Below are 20,539 nucleotides of genomic sequence, written 5' to 3' on the forward strand. Positions count from 1 at the left end.
GCTCGATCTCACAAACTGTGAGATCCTGACCTGAACTGAAATCAAGAGTCGGTCACTGAGGCACCCAGGAGGCCCTTCGTATCTTTTATTTGAATAACATTGTGCTGGGCATATCAGAGAAGCTCAATGAATATAATGGTGGTTGACTTTGGTGGGATTAATGAGCCATACCAAAAAACAGTTTCTTAAAATACATAACACTTCTTCTTGCATCACATCTAAAATACAGAATTAATTTCCTTACCACATGGGAAAGGAGTTATACCACCAGGTTTGATCCTTAGGGTCTTTCTTTGTTACCTTTGCTTCCTATTGGAACAGGAACCTTCTGCATTTTTGATGATGTAATATTTGAAAGTTAAAACAATTGAAATAAAGTAATCGTTCAGATTAATTTCATGTCAAAGACTAAATCACCACGAATGGGCTACATTTTCAAAAACCTTGCCTTATTCTGGCCTTTATGTTTTTTGCACCTGGTATATTTATAGCCCCGTGATAATTGAATTCACTTCACTCAATGTAAGTTGATTTATGTAATTAACTGTACCATTTCATTTGGATATTTGAAACTACCTGGGGGGTTACCTTTGAATACAAGGCCCAGTGTTGACTGCTTTCAGTGGAAGAATTAGTAATAGAAAACCAGGAAGCTGGCAGTTCTTTGGGAAGCAGGAACTAGATGTTGCATTATAAAGCATTGTTAAATGTACTTATGATAGGAAATGTGTGTATATGTTAATATTAATTGGGTCCTTTTATCTCTGCTGTCAGGAAAGTTGCTGTGCTGGTTTTGGTAAGAAGTAAGCATTGAAACTCATTCTTAAAGAAGCTTCGAAAGCACATTTGGTCTGCATAGTGTTTATATAATTTCGTTTTGTTAACAGTAAAAACAAATTTATTCTTTACGTATGCGGTAATAGACCTTGCATTTGCTCCCTGAAATCATATTTTAGCATTTTTGCTGGGGAAAGAAACACCAGTGTTTGAAATTTGCCTTGTGAAATGTATAGGTAGTAATGACATTTATTACAAATTGTATTACGGTCTTTAAGAAAGGTGAAATATAGAAAACAGCGACAGGTAAATATATTGGGTTATTTCTGTTTTCCTTGGCGATATACGTTTTGCTCTGTTGGTAGCAGAGTAACTCATTTGTAACTGTGGGTAGTTTGGGGTCTAAAGACCTAATAAGCTCGTGGATGAGGCTATAAATGGGACTGTTTCCATTCATTGAAGAAATATAGTTGTGACGGGACAGGATCCATGCCTGGTGTCTGGGAGTTTGTAATGGCGGTTCAGGGTCACCAAAAGCAACGTGTCTGAACTTTCCCTTGAACTCTGATCTGTCAATAACTCTCTTTCTGAGGTGACCAAATCATTCCTGGCTCTGGCTGGAAAATCTTCAGTTGCTGTCTCCTCAAGTTTATCCTTAAGCATTTCAAAGAGGGGCAAGACAGTCTTTCCAGAAATTACTGCTTGGTTTCAGATGCATGAATTTTCTGTATCTGATCATATTCTTGGAGTCAAAAGTTTTTCTGTTTTACAAGTGAGCGCATCTCATTTTACTGACAGACTCCTTGGCATGGTTGTGCGTGTTAACCATTGGTTAGCATATTTATAAATATGTCTCGATTATGTTCATGGGTTTATGTTTATGATAAAAATCATAGCAAACAGGGGTTTCCAAAGTTGCGCTATCTTAAGTTGGGAAGTTCCTATACCATGGCAGCTAATTAACATGCTTCCAATAGGAGGATGTTCGAGACCCTGGGCTGGAATTATTTTTCATCACCTTTAGAGGATACCTCTTGAGTTAATCATCTAATAATTTCTAATAACAGGACTCAATTTTACACTGAATGGCATTTGTTTTGCTTTTCTCTTTAAATATTTCTCCACAGGAAGGGAGCAAGATTTTGAGGTTACCACGTTACAATATTTTGGCACGAGAGAAAAGCAAAGAGGAAATAAATGCAATCTTAAGTGAGGTTTCTTATGTTTGCTGGTGAACCTAACTCTCTACCTTTTTCCTTCGTTCAGTAAAAATAGGCACAACTATTATAATAACAGATGCCTTCAAAATGATCGCCCAGTGAGACCTGGGCACCTGACCCTCATTTCTGCAGCTGGAGTCATGGGTTCCTGCAGAATTGTGCGTGTCTGTTGGTGGGAGTCAGCGGGAACAGGTGGATGTGAGCTGAGGGATATCTCCGTATTATCTGTTGTTCCTAAACATCTTCAATCCCAGAGACCAGGTCTGGGTATGGGTAGTGACTGATGTAACGAAATAGAGTTTTCTCCTAAATAAATACCTGGTAAACTAAATCAGAACCAAAACAAAAGGACTATGAGCTGGAGTTTTTGTTGTTTTATATTTGGAAAAATGATCATGCCCTGGTGCCTAGGATGCCCATGCAGAACAACAACAACTCAAAGGTAACATAAAAGTAAATATTTGCATTTACTGCTTTCACAAAGCAAAAATTATCACATTAGTAAGGGTTCTCTTCCTGCCTCTAATTGATACTGGTCTTCTATGTGCTCGAACCTTGCATTTCTGAAAGAATAAGTAATTAAGGCATAGGATCATCCCCAAGCTGTGATTATCACTGTAAACAGGCTCTGATGAAAGAAGCATTATTTTTCTCCGTTGTATGTGATATGGTGCTGAAATTTTGGTCCTAAACAAGGAGTGACTGGGGTAACTAAGCGAGACAGTATGGTCTGGGAAGGCTCAATGTGAAAATATAACCATGCTAATAAGCAGCCGACCCCAAAGCCAAATGCTAGGAGGACATACTAGAAGGAACTCTATGAAATGCGTTTAAAACTTGAATTCTACATTTCTATTCAGAGTTCCTGAGCTTTGGGTTATGTTTGGGAGAAGAATCTTGTAAAACACTGCAGCATTATACACAAGGAGCAGGTATCATGGTCCAGGGAGCATCGTTTGTTCAAGCCATCAGCATCTAGAATGGAAAAAAAAAATGCCTATGGGGAAAACAGTATTATTAAAGGTGTCCTAGCACTGCATTCTTAAAGTGATCAGCATCATTTCAGATGATGCCAATGATATCAAAATTTTTCCAGTGTTTTGTATGCCATGTTATAAGATTGTGTGTGTCGAATTCCTACTAAGATAACATTTCTGTAACTTTAAGCATGATGTATATTTAGGGTCCAAGCAGCAGAGATCACTCACTTAGGCCACGCATTTTGTTTAGAGCCGGGTGATGCCTGCAAGATCATCTGGCCACCTACCTCGTGTTGTTCACGAGGGAAGAGGTGACCAGCGTGGCTGGTGGTTTATCAGTGTCGTCTAACCAACCAGTACGTGGGCGTCAGGATCAGAAGTGTGGCTTCTCTAGTGTTATAGCTCTTTTAGGATTTGTCTAGCAGGCTTTCCGGTCCTTACCCGAAGGACCCCCCCCCCCCCCCAAAAAAAAAGAAGTGTGGCTCCCCAGAGCCAGGGCAACATTACTTCTCTGGACATAAGTGGAAGTGTCATCAAGGAAAAGACGAGAAAAGGTAGAAGAATGTTCCTGAGATTCTTTTTCCTTTGGCATGCCCCTCTCCTGGTGCCAAAAGTTCCCAGTTCTTACACTTGCACTTGAGAGGCACTGTAAGGAACAACATCTGGAAGGCGCATTTAGCACGGAGCCTCCCTCCTTCTCCGGCCTCCGCCTGCAGAACGTGGATGTTCCGTTTAGTGTATGCTCTCCTCGAAATGCATCAGCTTTCTGTATCCTCCTCTGGGATTTTTCCTGCCTTTCCCCCTTCCTCTTCTTTGAACTCAGGCAGAGGAGACTTTCAGAAAATGCATGCATCTTTTTTCAGCTTTTGCTGCACAATTTCAACCTGTGGAAATGGGGGCAAAAGCAACAACCCATATCACTTCACCTGGAGCTTTTAAGATAACTGCTTTTTGAGGGGAGGCAGCTCAAATGATTGTTGAATGAATATATTTTTAGTTCCTTTTTATTATGAGTTTGTTCTTCTGTTATGATTTTTTAAATGATGATGGAATCAAGAATACAAGTACTGTTTTGGCCTTGGAGGCACAGATGTCATGTTTTCAAGATGAAAAGACCCATAGGAAAAGTAAAGAATGACAGCTTTGCTTACATTTCTTCAGTCACCTAGTCTCCAAAATATACTCTTTCTCCAGATCCCCCTGTTCCTGTTTGAATTATTATGGTTCTTCACTTTACCCAAGCTTGACAAAATGAAACCTATCTTTGACCCCTGGGTTTTCTTTCCTCCATCACGGACGGTCAAATTCCATCTGTATTTTTTGTCCCATTCCTTCGTCAACCAGGATTTCTAAAAAAAAAAAATAGCTTAGGGGTAGCAAAATGGAGGCTGGGAGAAGAGGATTTGCCTCTTTTTATGTAGCTCGTTTGTTTCCTTTTTTAAAAAAATTTTAATAAATATCTATTTATTTTTGGGAGAGGGAGACAGAGTGCAAGCACGGGAGGGGCATAGAGAGAGGGAGACACAGAATCCGAAGCAGGCTCCAGGCTCTGGGCTGTCAGCACAGAGCCCGACACGGGGCTTGAACCCACGAAGCATGGGATCACGATGCATTGAGGCACCATGATCGGATACATTGCTTTTCCAGAATTTTAATTTAATTGAAAAAAGTTTGTTGAGACTTCCTTGACCATAGATTAAAAAAATCACCTGTCACCCTGGTGTATCCATACAAATGTAAGTACAATGACTTGGCTAAGAAATTTCTAAAGCTTCTTCATGTCAGGGTGTGACCCTTCTGGGATTCTTTCCATCCACTGCCATTCATTCTGTAAATTGTGATGCTGGTGTTTTCCTTATCTTCCCAGAAGGTGTCAGTGGAAGATTTTCAGAAAACAACCAGGATGCATCTTCCTTCTTCAAATGCATCTTCAGTGGTTTGTTAACTAACATCAGGTGCAGCTATGGCCTTGTCATGCCACCTGGAGTGACTAGTGAGTCTGCATAAACTCTGATAATGACAACCATGTCACGATGGTTGCCGAGCAACAGCCGTCATAAGGGTGCCTATCAGATACACCTAATTTCAATACAATAAAAAGCTCAAAAAAGATGCAACTCACAGTTGATGAAATATGGTACTTTCTCATCCCACTGAACTTGTTTGCCATTTTTATATGCTGCCCACTGTATCATTGTTTAGAAGGTCATTAAACTGATAAATGCATTTGATCCTGCTGGCCTCAGGAACGCGTTTCTTAGAGACGGAAATCTAGGATAAATGTGTAGATGGTAACTGATAAAACTTGGATCCAATACTTTTTGGGACATAGAAATCAAGACCAAAATTTCCAAATAGCTCTAGACTGGAGTTTGTGGGGCAGGCTAAATCCCTTGAGAATTTGCCCCCTACCTTGCTGTTGCCACTAATTGTAGTGATAACATTTTTGCAAAGAAAAAATATAGTCACATTTTTCATTTCTTACGTGCCTATGAGGATCCAGGAGTTTTACATACATTTAAATCATCACCTGTTTCTTAGGCAGGTGGATTTATTTCTAATGTACAATTTAGGAAACAAAAGCTCCCTCTGATGTCCTCTTGCTACAAGAGAACAGAGCTGGGATTTAAGTCCAGGTCTGTCTGACCTCAGTGCTTGTGCTTTTCTATATTGCCACATGGCGTAGGTTGCACACATAGGGCTGCAAGGCCCAAGGTAGGTGAGTCTCCATAATTCAGGGATGGAGAGTTCAGCAACGTAAGCCTGACATGGTAATTATTCAGATTACAGATCCAGGTGAAGCTTGCACCTTATTTTCTTTCTTAAGGGCACGTTTCACAATTTGTAATGATATCCTATTTATAATTATGTATTTATTACTATGTGGTTTATTTAATATCTTCCCCCAACGAAGGCAGGAATGACGGCTTGTCACCGATTCTGAGATATACAGTTTTCACATTTTAACATCTGTGGATCGAGAATGCATCTTAACATTGAGGTGGTGTTCAGGTTTACTTGGCAGCATTTTATCTTTCTCTTTGAGTGTTCCATAAAATAATTACACATATCACAGTTCAGTTTTTACTGTTTGATTAAGTGTGTTTTTTAATTAGCTGCTATATGCTTCGTATGTAGCACAGTTGCCCGGCCCCATAAAAAGGCACTCACAGACATTTGTTGAATGAATGAATGAATGAATGAATGAATGAATGAATGAGTGAATGAATGGAAGTAGAACTTCAAACCTTGCCTGAAGGTACTTGGATTTCTGGATGAAGTCCTTTCCCTCCATGAGGCCCATTGTCCACCCTTGTTTTCTCATTAAGTCTGATGTAAGATTTGTTGATGGCCAGTACTCGTAGGCTGGAAGAGTGCGCTGTCCACACAGACAGGGCTGGGGTGTCCCTGGCATAACCGTTCCCAAGACAGTGGGAGTCTTGCCCACTGTCGCCTGGTGGAAACTACTCATATGAAAACCCTCCTGAGATTCCCTCCAAGTAATGATTGATAACTCCTCTCCAGCAACCAGAAATCAATTTTATTTCAGGCCGACAGTGAGGGGCAGATGGTCAGATGTAGATTCAGGCTTGTGCTTTGCCTTGGCTGTGCTGCTAACGACAATTCTCAGTTAGCTTCCTTCGTTTGAGGGGATCCCTGAAGGCACCTGCCTCTGCCTTGCCCAAAGGGGGTTGATTTCAGCGACAGGGGTTGGAAGACTTTGCAGTTTAACCGCGGAGCCTCGAGAGAGCCATGGTTATGCCTGCCAAACACAAAATGAATACCATCAGCCATCTGCGGGAATTTTTCCAGAAAGTAACTCTTCCCAAGAGATAATGTTGTAAATGGGCTGCTGGCACAAAGATAGTGCCTGACACACCATTAGGGAAGCGCCATCGAATGTAACTAATGAAAGATAAGCACACATATAATGAAGCGTAACCTCTGTCCAGAGGTCATGCGTTGACGGAGGGTTCTTGGGACTGACACTAAGAGGCTGAACAAAGAGGATGAGAAAACACTGCTATTTGCTGGTGACCTTTCAACCCCGCACAGAGGAGAATGACTTCTAGTCTAGACACCTTCTTCATTCACAATTAGAACAGGAAACAGCCGCTCACCGATACCCAGAGGTTGATTTAAAAAATGTTCCATAAACAAAGTCTAACTTTTATGCTCCAGTTCTTTGCTTACCAAATAAGATTCAGGTCTAAGTGTTCTCTCTTGTATTAACCCTACATGTGGAGGCCACACCCTAGTAGCAGGTCAGACTTCCAAGTTCAGATACCAAATTAGCATCCAAATCAGCAGTAGGTGTTTCTTTTTTTTTTTTTTTTTCATGAGTGGGGGGAAGGAGCAGAGAGAGAGGGAGACACAGAATCGGAAGCAGGCTCCGGGCTCTCAGCTGTCAGCACAGAGCCCCACGCGGGGCTTGAACCCATGAACCGTGAGATCAGGCCCTGAGCCGATGTTGGATGTGGGACACTTAACCGACTGAGCCACCCAGGTGCCCCAGCAGTAGGTGTTTCAAACCAAATTAGCATCTTGGTTTTCCAGTCAGTCTTGTAAGGTTAGTTAGTAGAATATTAGTAAGATGAGTCCCCTATTTCCTGATTATCCTTGGGATTTGAGTTCTCGAGACTTGAACTCCAAGGACCAAATCCTGGATTTAACAATGACCTACCTTTGTTTTTTGTTTTTAATTTATTTTTGAAAGAGAGAGAGAGACAGAGCATGAGCGGGGGAGGAGCAGAGAGAGAGGGAGACATGGAATCTGAAACAGGCTCCAGGCTCTGAGCTGTCAGCACAGAGCCCGATGTGGGGCTTGAACTCACAAACTGTGAGATCATGATCTGAGCCAAAGTCGGACGCTTAACTGACTGAGCCACGCAGGCGCCCCAACAATGACCTACCTTAAATGTCCTGCTCTCTATTCGTCTTGACGAGAAAAATTGGATCTCTCAAATCACGTTGGCCATGGTTTCCCATTCATGTCTTCACAATAAGGATGATCAAGATATTTAGATCATAGAAAAATTACGTTGGTTTATTTGTATGTACAACTGGGTGAGCAAAAGTAATTTATGGACATCATTTTCCATTTGCATATGAAATAGGCTTCCCTTTATGGGAGGAAACGGCTCCTTTGGGGCACAATCAGCCCATCTGACAATTAGTCACAATTAGTCACAATGCTGGCAGTTAATCGTGCACGTAAAGTTGTTCAGTCCAAGTAATACTGAATTTCTTGACTTGAGCAATTCATTCAGAGTGGCTTTCTCTGCTTTGTATTTTGATGTGGTTTAAAGTTTCTCACTGTTCAAGGCAATCACTCAAATACCTCTGTTGACTCCAAGCGTACTGTTGGGCAGTGTATGGAATTCAACGAACATCAGAAGTGACGCAACCGAGCAGTTCAAATGCTTTGATTGGTTGATAAACACAAGTGAGGGACACAGTGCACTGTAGGGGTGTAAACGGTATTGCCCTAACAACACAGGCTTCGGAGCAGGGGAGAGGCCTAGGGGGGAGACTCTAGAAGGAAAACTTGAATAGTACAGGTGCACTTTTAATTTTTATCCTGTGCATATGGTGAGTAATGCATGCAGAGTGGACATGTGAAGGTGAAGTTCTGGTCCTCCAGAGCAGGGTTCACTTGAAAGCCTGTTGGATGAGGGGCAGGCCTCCAGGAGTTACAGGATCATTTAGGAAGACCTCTTGCCACTTGCTGACCAGACTGCTGTGATGTTTCAGATCGGTAGGAGACAGCTCTGGAAGCAGAGCGTCACCCGCATTCTAACGGTAAGGGGCTGTTGTCCGTAAACTTGCACGTGGGTCTTGGATTATCATCATTCACACCATGTGGCAAAATACCTAAAAACATGTCAAAGTTATATCGTGATGAATTTGTGAGCAACATGTTTGCTTACTAATTTGGGGTCGTTCATAATGTTACACGTTGATATTTCACATACAAAAAAAAAGGGGAGGGAAGGGAACCGTATCTTTTGGCTTTTCTGCACGTTGCTGCCTGAACTATAACTACCTGTAGACATACATGCCTGCATTTTGGGGGTGGGGGGGACAATGCTTGTCTGAGGGGGAAAAAAGCACATTCAGGGTGCTTTGGTGACTTTGCATTCTTTCAGCCCTGGATGCCTTTGTTGGTGATGGGAGAGAGTTAAGGCAGATTCTAGGGTGCAAGTTTTCTCTGCTCTTTGGAATCAATCCCCTGTTCTATAGGCCTGGAAATGAGGTCACACAAGGATGTGCCTTTGGAGTCACATTGAAGAGTGAGCTTCCCTGGCATAGGGCTCAGCTCAGCAGTTTTTTATTATGCAAATGCAGAGAGGGATTTGGAACCTCTTCCGCTGCCAATTAATGTCAGAAGAAAATGGTGGTTGCTCTAGGACCCCATTCTCCACATTAACCCGTGCTTCCTCAGGGCTGGATCACTATCTGTTTTGCATCCCCAGCAGCCCAGATGATTCTGTCTAGCCTTGCAACCTGCTGTTTCACCACAAAACGGCAGGGATGCTGTCTCTGCATTTCTCAGCACTCTGCCACCAGTCACCTTCCCTTCCCCAGCCCCACAATTCCGATGCATCCGTTCCAAGGTCAACATCTTCCAGCCAAGCCCTGGGACTTATTTGCCTGTAAACACTCATTTTTTAAGACCAAATGCCAGCAGCGCCTCCTCTGAGAAGCCCTCCCAGCACTTTGCTTCTGCATCTGCTAGCACCCTTGTCACATCACTGCAGTGAAATGACATTTGTCTACCTATCCCCTTCCCTCACTAGATTGTGAGTCCCTGGAGGACAGGGATGATGGGCTCTCCATTTGTAGATAGCCTTCTCCTAGCACGGAGCCTGGTGCTGATCCACCTTAATTTTGTGCTTGGTTAATAAAGTGAATGAATTAAACTTCTCACTGAATATCTTACTGCTGAGTCTTTAATGTTAAAATCAATGATAAAAATCTTGACTAATTGACTAAAAATCTTGATTAATTAATTATATTCTTCTTTGGCATGAGCTACCGTTTGGGAGTAAGCTTTTTGGGGGGTTCATTTATATATTTTGGGTGCTGGTTCTGTTTGCCCCTCTGAAGAATGAGATTAAGAGAATTACCTCAAGCTCTTTCCGCCGTCTTGGAACCTGTGGAGGCCTGCTGGGAACAGGACTCCTAAAACAACAAATATGTCCGGAGGCTGTGGTCCAAAGCCATTTTTGCTGGCTGTTAAGTGGGGTCTCCCCAGAGGGAGCACATAGCTCTTCTTAAAATTGAAGATGTTTATGCTCAAGATGAAGCTGAATTCTACCTAGGTAAGAGATGTGCTTATGTGTACAAAGCAAAGGACAACACAGTGACTCCTGGTGGTGAACCGAATAAAACCAGAGCAACCTGGGGAAAAGTAACTCATGGGAACAGTGGCATGGTTCGAGTCAAATTCCAAAGCAACCTTCCTGCTAAAGACATTGGTCGCAGAATCCGTGTGATGCTGTACCCCCCAAGGATTTAAACTAACTGAAAAGTAAGTAAATAAAGGTGTAGATTAAAAAAAGAGAGAGTTACCTCAATAATGTTGCAGTGTATTGTGAAAATAATTACACATTTTCTATATAGTGCACTGGTATGATGGTTTATTAAATTATAACTTTGTGACCTAAAATAATCAATGGCAAAGATTCCAAACTACGTGACATAAAAACTATAATTCTCTATGTCCATAACGTTGGTCTGGAACTATTACTACAATGATGCTGTATTTGAACTAGGTTATTGTAATATAATAGTTGACTTTATCCGGCTTATACCTAAAATTAAAACCAAAAGTACCATAGCTCCTGGGTTTAGAAAGGTGAAGCCATACCTCCTTTCTGTTGTCTAATGAACGTAAATGCTTTTCAGTGAAAAAACATGAAATAATTCTGTGTCTATTCACTCACTTATTTACAAAAATGTGGCTCAGATATGTCTGCCTTCTCTCTGCTTTTGTCATGGATGAACACTGCTTAGCACCAACTTACAAGTATACAACAGACATGAGTTCCAGACTTAGGGATTCTGTTTTCCTTTCCATCCCTCAAATTAAACTGAACTATATTTACTTACTAATTTAAGTAAATTAGGACTTAAATTTACCTAATTGCAAAGCTGATTTTCACATGGAGAACAGTTCTCTTCCTCGCCCCAGGGATATATATTGTTCGTGGTTTTCACTGTATGGACTTAAGCTGGGGAATATCATTGCTCGTTGCATTTCAGATGGCTAGGCTTCTCTAAACAGTGATTCTCGAGGGCATAGAGACTGTGGGGGAAGGGAGGGTGCAGGCTCCTCTGGGGATGCACTATGCCTTCCCCCGCTGAGAAACTCTGCTGGGAGGCCACCGTTGTTCCCTTGGGAGTGCGTGGGTAGAAACCGAGACAGAAAAGAACCTTTGCTCTCAGATATCTTTTGAAAGCTTAAAGGGTGTGGGTTTCGTTATCCTCAGGCAAAACAGCCAAACAGGTTTCGGTGTCCTCTGTTCATCAGGCCCAGGCATGTTTGGCCGGTGAACACGTTTCATATATACAATACAGCGGACAAAATGAAAACAATTCCCTTGCAGATGGGGAGGTGAATGGCTCTAGGATTTAGCTGGCGGGGGAGGAAGGGACCAGTGCTGCTTGTTAATACCCAGGTGAGTGTTGCTGAGCTTGAGCAAGTGAATGCTCCAGATGCCCACATTCATAATCACGCCCTAGCTAGACCCTGGGAGAGTGTGGCCAAGTGCAAAATGCATCCAGTCCACAAATAATCTGTTGAATGTCTACTTTGTGCCAGGCGCTGCTGTGCTCTGTGATCAGGCATGCAACAGCACTTCTGGGCCTCATGGAGTTGAGAGCTGAAACCTAGTTACAACTATCGGTTTTTGTACAACGCCAGTAACGAGATGGACAAAAGAGGTCTAGGGTTGGAAGGATCCCACGTTTATGCCTTTGGACTTCCTCTGTTAAGTTCCTGCCTCAAGTGAGAACCTGGTCCTACTAGTCAGTCATGATCAATCCATAAAATCATTTCCTTTGGGGCAGTGTTCTGAGGCTGGGCTGCATGTTAGAATTGCCAAGGGAACTCTTGAGAAATACCAGTGCTCAGGCCTCCTTGGGAGAAGATAAGTTAGAGTGTTGGGGAAGGGGCAGGCATCAGTATTTTAAAACTCCCCATGATTTTTTTAAAAAAAATGTTTATTTGTTTTGAGAGAGAGAGAGACAGGGAGAGAACATGTACACACGCAAGTAGGGGAAGGGCAGAGAGAGGGAGAGAGAGAGTCCCAAGCAGAGGCTATGCTGTCAGCGTAGAGCCTGACAACGCAGGACTCAATCTCATGAACCACGAGATCATGACCCGGGCCCAAACCAAGAGTAGGACACCTAACTGATAGAGTCATCCAGGCGCCCTGAAAGTCCCCATGATTCTAGTGAGCAGCCAGCTTTAAGTGCTCTAGTTTATTGTGATGAATAAGGGCATTTTTGAATTTCATCCCTGTGCCCTATGTAACGTGAATGGTGACATTATATATATTTTAGCTTGGGAGTGAAATTATATGACCCCTGCTGCCAGAGGTGACTCTTGGAATTCTGCAAGAGAGGTATTCCTGATTTGGAGAAAAACCGCTGTGGGGTGGGAAGGAAGATAGAATATGGAGTCATGTGAAGGTCCACTAAGGACCTTCGATCAGATCCCCAAATTCGGTGTGCAGAAAACCGACTGTAAGTCTGGATGGTTGAAATGTTTGGGGCAGAGAAGGCTGTGGCGATGAGGACATCCCTACAGCAGGTTTTGGATCGATTTGGGTGACAAACCCACATGGAGTAAAAAGTCAAGAGGGTATCTTTTATTGGCTTGGAAAGAATGACAGACAAGAGAGCCAGTAAATGGGGAGATTTGAGGGTCCTAAGAACTCCAGTGAAAAATAGACAAGATTCCAGAGCTTCCTGTTAGGACAAGAAGATTGATGGGAACTTCTCAGTTTAAGTGCTGTCTCTTTGCAATGGAGGGGAGTGTAGCTCTTGTTGAATAAAGGAGGACTTCACTGTAGCACCTGCTGTGAGTGGGATTAGCCATCGTGGAGTGTCTTTCCCTTCCAGAAAACCACTTTGCTGAAGTGCTCTTTATGTGGGAAGGAGTGCATCCTCTGCATCTGTGATGCTTCACTGGGAGAGACGAAAGGGAAAGGGGATAAGAAAGGGCAAGACGTGAAAAGTACAGTTAAGAGTGGGGAATTGCTAGGTCGTGGGTCTCCCAGCCGGTTAAAGAGCAGGGTTGGATGCTCCAGGAAGCACCACAGAGTAGCCTCTCTCAGAGGAATGGGGGTCCTGTGGGGTAAAACGAAAATGCTGGAAGACGAAGGAGGAGGCTCTTCTTTGTTGGAAGACATGGAAAGGAAGTTGACTTTGTAGAGAGGGCTCTACATGGAAGTGAACAGGAGAGCCGCTTCCCTCAGTTTTTGTAATTCAACACATTTAAGTAGGATGTGGGCTAAGGGGGCTTAGTCATATTTGTTGTAAAATGAGAGAGGCTATAGTCCATACTAGTGGTAGAATTTCGTGCCATGGTTTACACTCGAGATGCAACAGCATTGAAGACCCAGGAGCTTAATGACTGAATTCTGAGTCTGTGATCATGGACTCAGACTGAGCTAGAATACTTTGTTCCAGCCCTTCATTATTTGAAAGTGACTTGTAAATGATTAATTTGGTTACTTTATACACTCACTAGGTATCAGCTGAGGCTCTCTATGTCCCAGGTACTGTTCTAGGCCCTAGGGACATTGCAAAAATTAAAATAGAAAACTTCCCTTTCTGTGGAGCTGATCGTCTTGCAGGAATGATGAGACTCAGTTGACTTTTATTTTATTTTAACCTGCAAGAGATAAGAAGGATCAGGTTATACGTATGGCAGGTTACCAATAATGAGGCATTTCAGAAAGCTGGGCATACACTTTGAGTAATTTCTCCTCCTGCTCGTGGATTTGCCTTCATTCATTCATGGTTGAGGAAGATGGTAAAAAGTGAAGCTAACTGGCCTGAGATGATCAAATCCATGTCCTTGGCCTCTTTGGTACTATGTTTCATCAGATGCTTAATTATGTGTGGACTTGAGATTGATATGGAGAGCCAAAGCAGAATCAGTCTTAGACAAATTTACTTTGGCGATCTAAGATAAGGAGTTTCACCCGTAATTCATAGACTCACGATATTTCCAGTATCTCCAGTGGGATGTAAATCTAGATTATACTCTCCTGTAACACACTTGATACATTGCTGTATGCATCTGTATACATAAAAGAACAAAACACCCAAATGAAGAAAATAGAAAGATATTCATCCAAACATATGCAACAGACCCTCATCAAAACAGATCTCTTCCTCTTTCTCACATTCAGACCTGCAACAAGGCTAATCATGTCACCTAGGAAAACTTTTTTTTTTTTTAAACAAAGAAATAAATTTTTGGCTGCAGAACCCATTCCTTTCCCCATACACTTGGCCGTGCAAAGGCATCATATGAGGATGACATAGATGAAAGTGAAGTTGTTCGGGCAGAAGCAGCAACAGGTGGGGAAAGCATGGAGCCCAGCCTCCTGGCTGCCCAAGCAGGGAGGCCACCTTCTAGGCACTTTTAGGAGTTGAGGATGGCAGGTTACCTTTTGCTGAGACACAGGAGTGTCATGAGAGAGCTGGACACAAGGCATGCCAGCTGGAAGCTAAGTGGGCACCAGTGCATCCTGGTACTAAAATGTCACTGGTGTAACTCAGAAAATGGTGCCAGTTAACCCCGGTTTCTACCCACCACTCCTTATATAACTCACGCAATGTATATGGGGACACCCTCCAAGAGAGCCCTAGATAATTCTTGGGCGGGAATGTAAAGAGACCATGTTTATGGAATACCAGTTTGAATAGGTGCAAAACTCTTAGTTGCCTGGGGCAACCGTGTCATGGCCTTGCAGCCCAGCTCTTAGCTTACTTACTTAGCTGTGTGCTCTTGGGAAATTGTTAATGGTCCATAGTCTCAACTTCCTGGTGTGGAGGTAATACTGCTGCTTCATAAGGCTTTTGTGACAATTAAACGTAAGCACGGTAAGGAAATGATGACTGTCAGAGCCACGGCTAACAATGCCACCAGGGCGAACAGAGCAAAGTGTCCTGTGACACCTTCAGGGAGTTGGGGAAAAGGGTGTCCCTGTGCACAAAGGGGCTCCTGGACCTGACATTCACTTCTGGCTGTCATGGCGTCTGTGGCGTGGACCTGGGTCTGAGACAAACCTGCTAATGGGGCTGGGCTTTCTAAGGGTAGAGGGAATATAAACGTTTGTAGAATTAAAAAAATATATGATTGAAAAGTTTGGCTTCTCCTGAGTTTTGATGCCCAGGGTCAGTGCCTTGATCATGCCATTTTAATTCAAGTGCTGCTTGACGGTATTGTCTCAAGACTGCTCCCATTTTAATCTTCACAAATGCCCTTCAGGTTTGGACTCGTATTTTCATTTTTCAGATGAGAGTAAGGTCTCTCACATACTCAGGGATTACCAGTCCGGAGCCAAAAGGAAGTTGCACGGTCTCACATGAACAAGCACGCAGACTCGCACTTAACCATAGAGTTAAAGGCAGAAGTTGGTATACTGTGTTAAAAAAAGTTGGACGGTGGCACAAAAACAGACACATAGACCAATGGAATAGAATAGAAACCCCAGAACTAGACCCACAAACGTATGGCCAACTCATCTTTGACAAAGCAGGAAAGAACATCTAATGGAAAAAAGTCTCTTTAACAAATGGTGCTGGGAGAACTGGACAGCAACATGCAGAAGGTGGAAACTAGACCACTTTCTCACACCATTCACAAAAATAAACTCAAAATGGATAAAGGACCTGAATGTGAGACAGGAAACCATCAAAACCTTAGAGGAGAAAGCAGGAAAAGACCTCTCTGACCTCAGCCGTAGCAATCTCTTACTCGACACCTCCCCAAAGGCAAGGGAATTAAAAGCAAAAGTGAATTACTGGGACCTTATGAAGATAAAAAGCTTCTGCACAGCAAAGGAAACAACCAACAAAACTAAAAGGCAACCAACGGAATGGGAAAAGATATTTGCAAATGACATATCGGACAAAGGGCTAGTATCCAAAATCTATAAAGAGCTCACCAAACTCCACACCCGAAAAACAAATAACCCAGTGAAGAAATGGGCAGAACACATGAATAGACACTTCTCTAAAGAAGACATCCGGATGGCCAACAGGCACATGAAAAGATGTTCAGCGTCGCTCCTCATCAGGGAAATACAAATCAAAACCACACTCAGGTATCACCTCACGCCAGTCAGAGTGGCCAAAATGAACAAATCAGGAGACTATAGATGCTGGAGAGGACGTGGAGAAACGGGAACCCTCTTGCACTGTTGGTGGGAATGCAAATTGGTGCAGCCGCTCTGGAAAGCAGTGTGGAGGTTCCTCAGAAAATTAAAAATAGACCTACCCTATGACCCAGCAATAGCACTGCTAGGAATTTACCCAAGGGATACAGGAGTACTGATGCATAGGGGCACTTGTACCCCAATGTTCATAGCAGCACTCTCAACAATAGCCAAATTATGGAAAGAGCCTAAATGTCCATCAACTGATGAATGGATAAGGAAATTGTGGTTTATATACACAATGGAATACTACGTGGCAATGAGAAAAAATGAAATGTGGCCTTTTGTAGCAACGTGGATGGAACTGGAGAGTGTGATGCTAAGTGAAATAAGCCATACAGAGAAAGACAGATACCATATGGTTTCACTCTTATGTGGATCCTGAGAAACTTAACAGGAGCCCATGGGGGAGGGGAAGGAAAAAAAAAAAAGAGGTTAGAGTGGGAGAGAGCCAAAGCATAAGAGACTGTTAAAAACTGAGAACAAACTGAGGGTTGATGGGGGGTGGGAGGGAGGAGAGGGTGGGTGATGGGTATTGAGGAGGGCACCTTTTGGGATGAGCACTGGGTGTTGTATGGAAACCAATTTGACAATAAATTTCATATATAAAAAAAAAAAGTTGGACGGGTAGGCTCATCATGAGAAAACATCACAGAGCTTATTATGAAAGCTCATGCATTGGGTCTTTGTTGGGATTTGTATTTTAAAATCTCAAGTCTCTCATCTGTGTTAACTTTTGAACCAGCAAGAAGCTCCGACTGCAGAGAAGGTAACGGTGCTTAGCTGTCATCTAGTCCAATGCTTTTATTTTAAATGTTTATTTTTGAGACAGCGAGAGAGAGAGAGAGCAAGCGCATGAGTGGAGGAGGGTCAGAGAGAGAGAGAGAGGGAGACAGAGCTCCTGAAGCAGGCTCTGCACTGTGAGCGGGACTCGAACTCACAAACCGTGAGATCATGACCTGAGCTGAAAAGTCAGCTGCTTAACCCACTGAGCCACCCAGGCATCCCTAGTCTAACACTTCGAGTCTGCAGTTCTGGAAACTGAAGCCTGGGCAGGTTGACTGACAGATGCAAGTGACAGAGCTGGGACAGGAACCTAAGATCGGGACCAGGGCTCATTTGTCCACGCAGAATTGTCCAGCCTTGAAAGCAGCACTTGTTTCTTGTGAGTTAGCACATTAGTGACTCTTTTCTCCAAGGGTGGCAGCGACATAGCTTGCCACCACATTGCAGAAGTGTTTTACTACTTTCGAGATTTCTGTGGACGTTGAATAGGTTTCCCAGCCCCCTCCTCCCATCCCCCCCCCCGCCCCCATCCCTCGGTGCTTGTTCATGCAACAGGAAACAATTTTAATGTGACTCCAGAAAAAGCCATTCCGTTGTCCACCTGTTGCCATCTTAATCCCTCCCCAGTTGCCCTCCATGTTTCAAAGGCCAACAGGACAGCCACCTCCAGACAGCTTGTCACCTGACTGCTTGTTGCTGCTATTCCCTAGCAGCCAGAAAGCTCCGGGTTTAAGTTTATGGGCTGACAATGCCCTGGTCTGGTCACTAAATGTTTGTTTGATGTTACTGACTTCTTGTGGTAGATAAAAAACAATTCCCTCATTGTTCAGCAAAGATAGAACCAACGATCAGTTTATGCAAGAACACATTCGTTGCTTAACATGCTTTTTTGTGCAGCTCAGGAAACATTGACTTTAAAAACACATTGATAATTCGCTGTGTACACATGACGCTTCTTTGGAATTTTTCTTCCTCTGTGATATTTAAGTAAAAATAGAATCATTAGTGTTCTGTTTTAGGGACCAATCACTCCTTTCCTCCACTAGAATATATATATATGTATATATATGTATATACATATATATATTTTTTTCCCCTTTGGAGTCTCATAAAATCAGGTCATAGAGAATGTGTTGCCATGGCAGAGTCTTATTTAAGTTTCTCTATTCTTCGGAAGGCTTCAGTGGCTTTACATCCTGACTTTCCTGGTTTTCTAGTTCTTTTCTTTCTTTGTCACTCCCCAGCATTTGCCGCAAGATGGTTGTTTTGATGCCTGATTTCTGGCTCCCCTGGTTGCCCACCATGTCCTCAAGCTGCTGAAGCCATTTAGTACAAACCCAGAGAGTTCGCTTTGAAAAGCACTTTATTCCTCCCTGCCAAGCAGGAAGAAAACAGTCTAAACAACAGGACATCATCCTTGTTGTAGCCACATTTAAAAGGAGATGTAAATTTGCTTCTGTTTGATGTTTATGGAATGTATACTTTGTGTCAGGACCTGTGTTAGTTCCTATAGAGAGAAATGGCAAGAAAATAGGTATATTATAAATTTAAAAAATCCCTAACCCCTCCTCCTTCCACCTCCAATTCTTTCCAGCAGGCACCTCAGGTTCTGGAAAACAAATGTTAATTGCATGGGTCCAGAGATGGCCTTTCAAGCCCCCTGAAATCCCCAACCTTTTCCTCTTCACTGTTTTTGAAGGTGTTTGTTTGTTTGTTTTGTGTGTGTGTGTGTGTGTGTGTGTGTCTTAAAAAATTCTCCCTTGACTGTAAATTCCCCTCTATCTACTACTACCACACCTCTTTCCTTTATAGTCAAGTTTCTGGAAAGACTAGTTTATATTCAGTGTCTTTGTGTTTCTCTTTTCTCAGTCCCCTTTTTCTCAAGCCTACATCCATTTGCTTTCTGTCCAACCAGTGAAATTATTCTACAAGGATTACCTTGCTATCTACTGCTGCATAACAGACCACACGAGATCATAATGGCTTATAGCAGAGACAGCAGTCCCTTATTATCTGTCTTGAGTATATCGGCGATTGGGCTCAACTGGGTGGTTCTGCTTCGAGTGGCATTGGGCTGGGTTGCAATCCTCTGTAGGCTTGATGAGGTTGGAATGTCTGAGATAGCTTACTCACCTGGAGGGAAGTTGGTTCTGGGGTGTTGGCTGGGTTGGCTGGGGCTATTGACCAGAATGCCTTGGTTTTTCTTCCATGTGGTCTCCCCATGTGGCTTGGACTTGTCACAGCATGGTAGCTGGGTTCCCAGGGAGCATTTCCAAGGGCAAAGGCAGAAGCTGAAGCTCTCCTAAGGATTAGCTTAGGCAGGTTTACAGTCTTACTTTTCCCCACGTTCTTTTGGTGAAAACTGGTCACAGGGCCAGCCACCTTCAAGAGGAGGAGAGGTGAATGGCATGATCCTCTTGCCAAGGGGCTGTGGGATGCTATAGCCCCTTTTGTAAACACAATTAGTTACTAAGGAAACCCTAACTGACCCCACCGCTCCGCTACAGCATTAGCACTATTGGCTCTGTGGTGTATTGGTGGTGCGGCCTGCTTGTTCCCTTTCTGCCTGTCTGCCCACTATCCTCACTTGTCTCCGTGGGCTATTCTTTCCCTCCTTGCTCCTGGCATATTGGTGCGTCCCGAGGCTCTTCACCTCGCTTTTCATTCTCCATTTCTTTCTTAGGAAATCATATCTGCACTCATGGTTTAAAGTTCGATTTATTCATTTGACAAGTGTCTACTGAATATCTAGTACGCACATACCCCCTACTGGATGAAAGGACTGATAACATAATCGTGCAGGTTGTGCACTGCGTAACCCCAAAAGATACCGTCTTGACTGTCTCTGTCTCCATTGTATCAGTGATTCTCAGCAGGAAGTGATTTTGTCACACACGAGATGGTTGGCAGTCTGGAGACATTTTTCATTCTTACAGCTCAGTAGTAGGGAGTTCCTGGCATCCAGAAGGAAGAGACCAAGGGTGCTGCTGAACACCCTACAATGTGCAGGACTACCCTTCATAACAAGAAAGATCTGGCCTGTAATATCAATTGTGCTGCACTGAGAACCCGTATCTACATCTGGATCTACAGTGCAACTTCCCCTTGAGTTCCAGAGCCACATTCCCAATGGTCTGTGCATCCTGGGCTCTGGGAATGCCACCATAAGCCACTTGACTGGCTTTCTTGCCTCCAGGCTTGCGTCGCTCCAATCCACATTCCACACTGCTGACAGAATGACTAATTGTTAAAAATATAATTTATTGTCATATTGGTTTCCATACAACATCCAGTGCTCATCCCAACAAGTGCC

The 20,539-nt window shown here is 43.2% G+C and overlaps 1 protein-coding gene, 1 non-coding gene and 1 pseudogene across 3 annotated transcripts in view; all 3 read left to right on the forward strand.

The window, feature by feature from the left end:
• DNAH5 (dynein axonemal heavy chain 5) overlaps positions 1-20,539 on the forward strand; it is a 283,808-nt gene that overhangs the window by 41,197 nt on the left and 222,072 nt on the right. The window contains exon 1 of one of the 2 annotated variants that reach the window (XM_053202043.1): positions 7,732-8,779. The exons of the other annotated variant lie outside the window; for it this stretch is intronic. Coding sequence (XP_053058018.1) covers positions 8,723-8,779 — 57 coding nt within the window. The 5' untranslated portion in view covers positions 7,732-8,722. Of the gene's footprint in view, positions 1-7,731; positions 8,780-20,539 lie in introns of those variants that run through there. 2 annotated transcript variants of the gene reach the window in all.
• Positions 3,369-3,431, forward strand: LOC113594884 (U7 small nuclear RNA). The gene has a single exon (XR_003415368.2). It is a non-coding gene; the product is annotated as a U7 small nuclear RNA (small nuclear RNA).
• Positions 8,879-14,279, forward strand: LOC106976691 (60S ribosomal protein L35a-like; annotated as a pseudogene).

This window comes from Acinonyx jubatus, chromosome A1 (assembly GCF_027475565.1).
Source record: "Acinonyx jubatus isolate Ajub_Pintada_27869175 chromosome A1, VMU_Ajub_asm_v1.0, whole genome shotgun sequence".
Classification (NCBI taxonomy): domain Eukaryota; kingdom Metazoa; phylum Chordata; class Mammalia; order Carnivora; family Felidae; genus Acinonyx; species Acinonyx jubatus.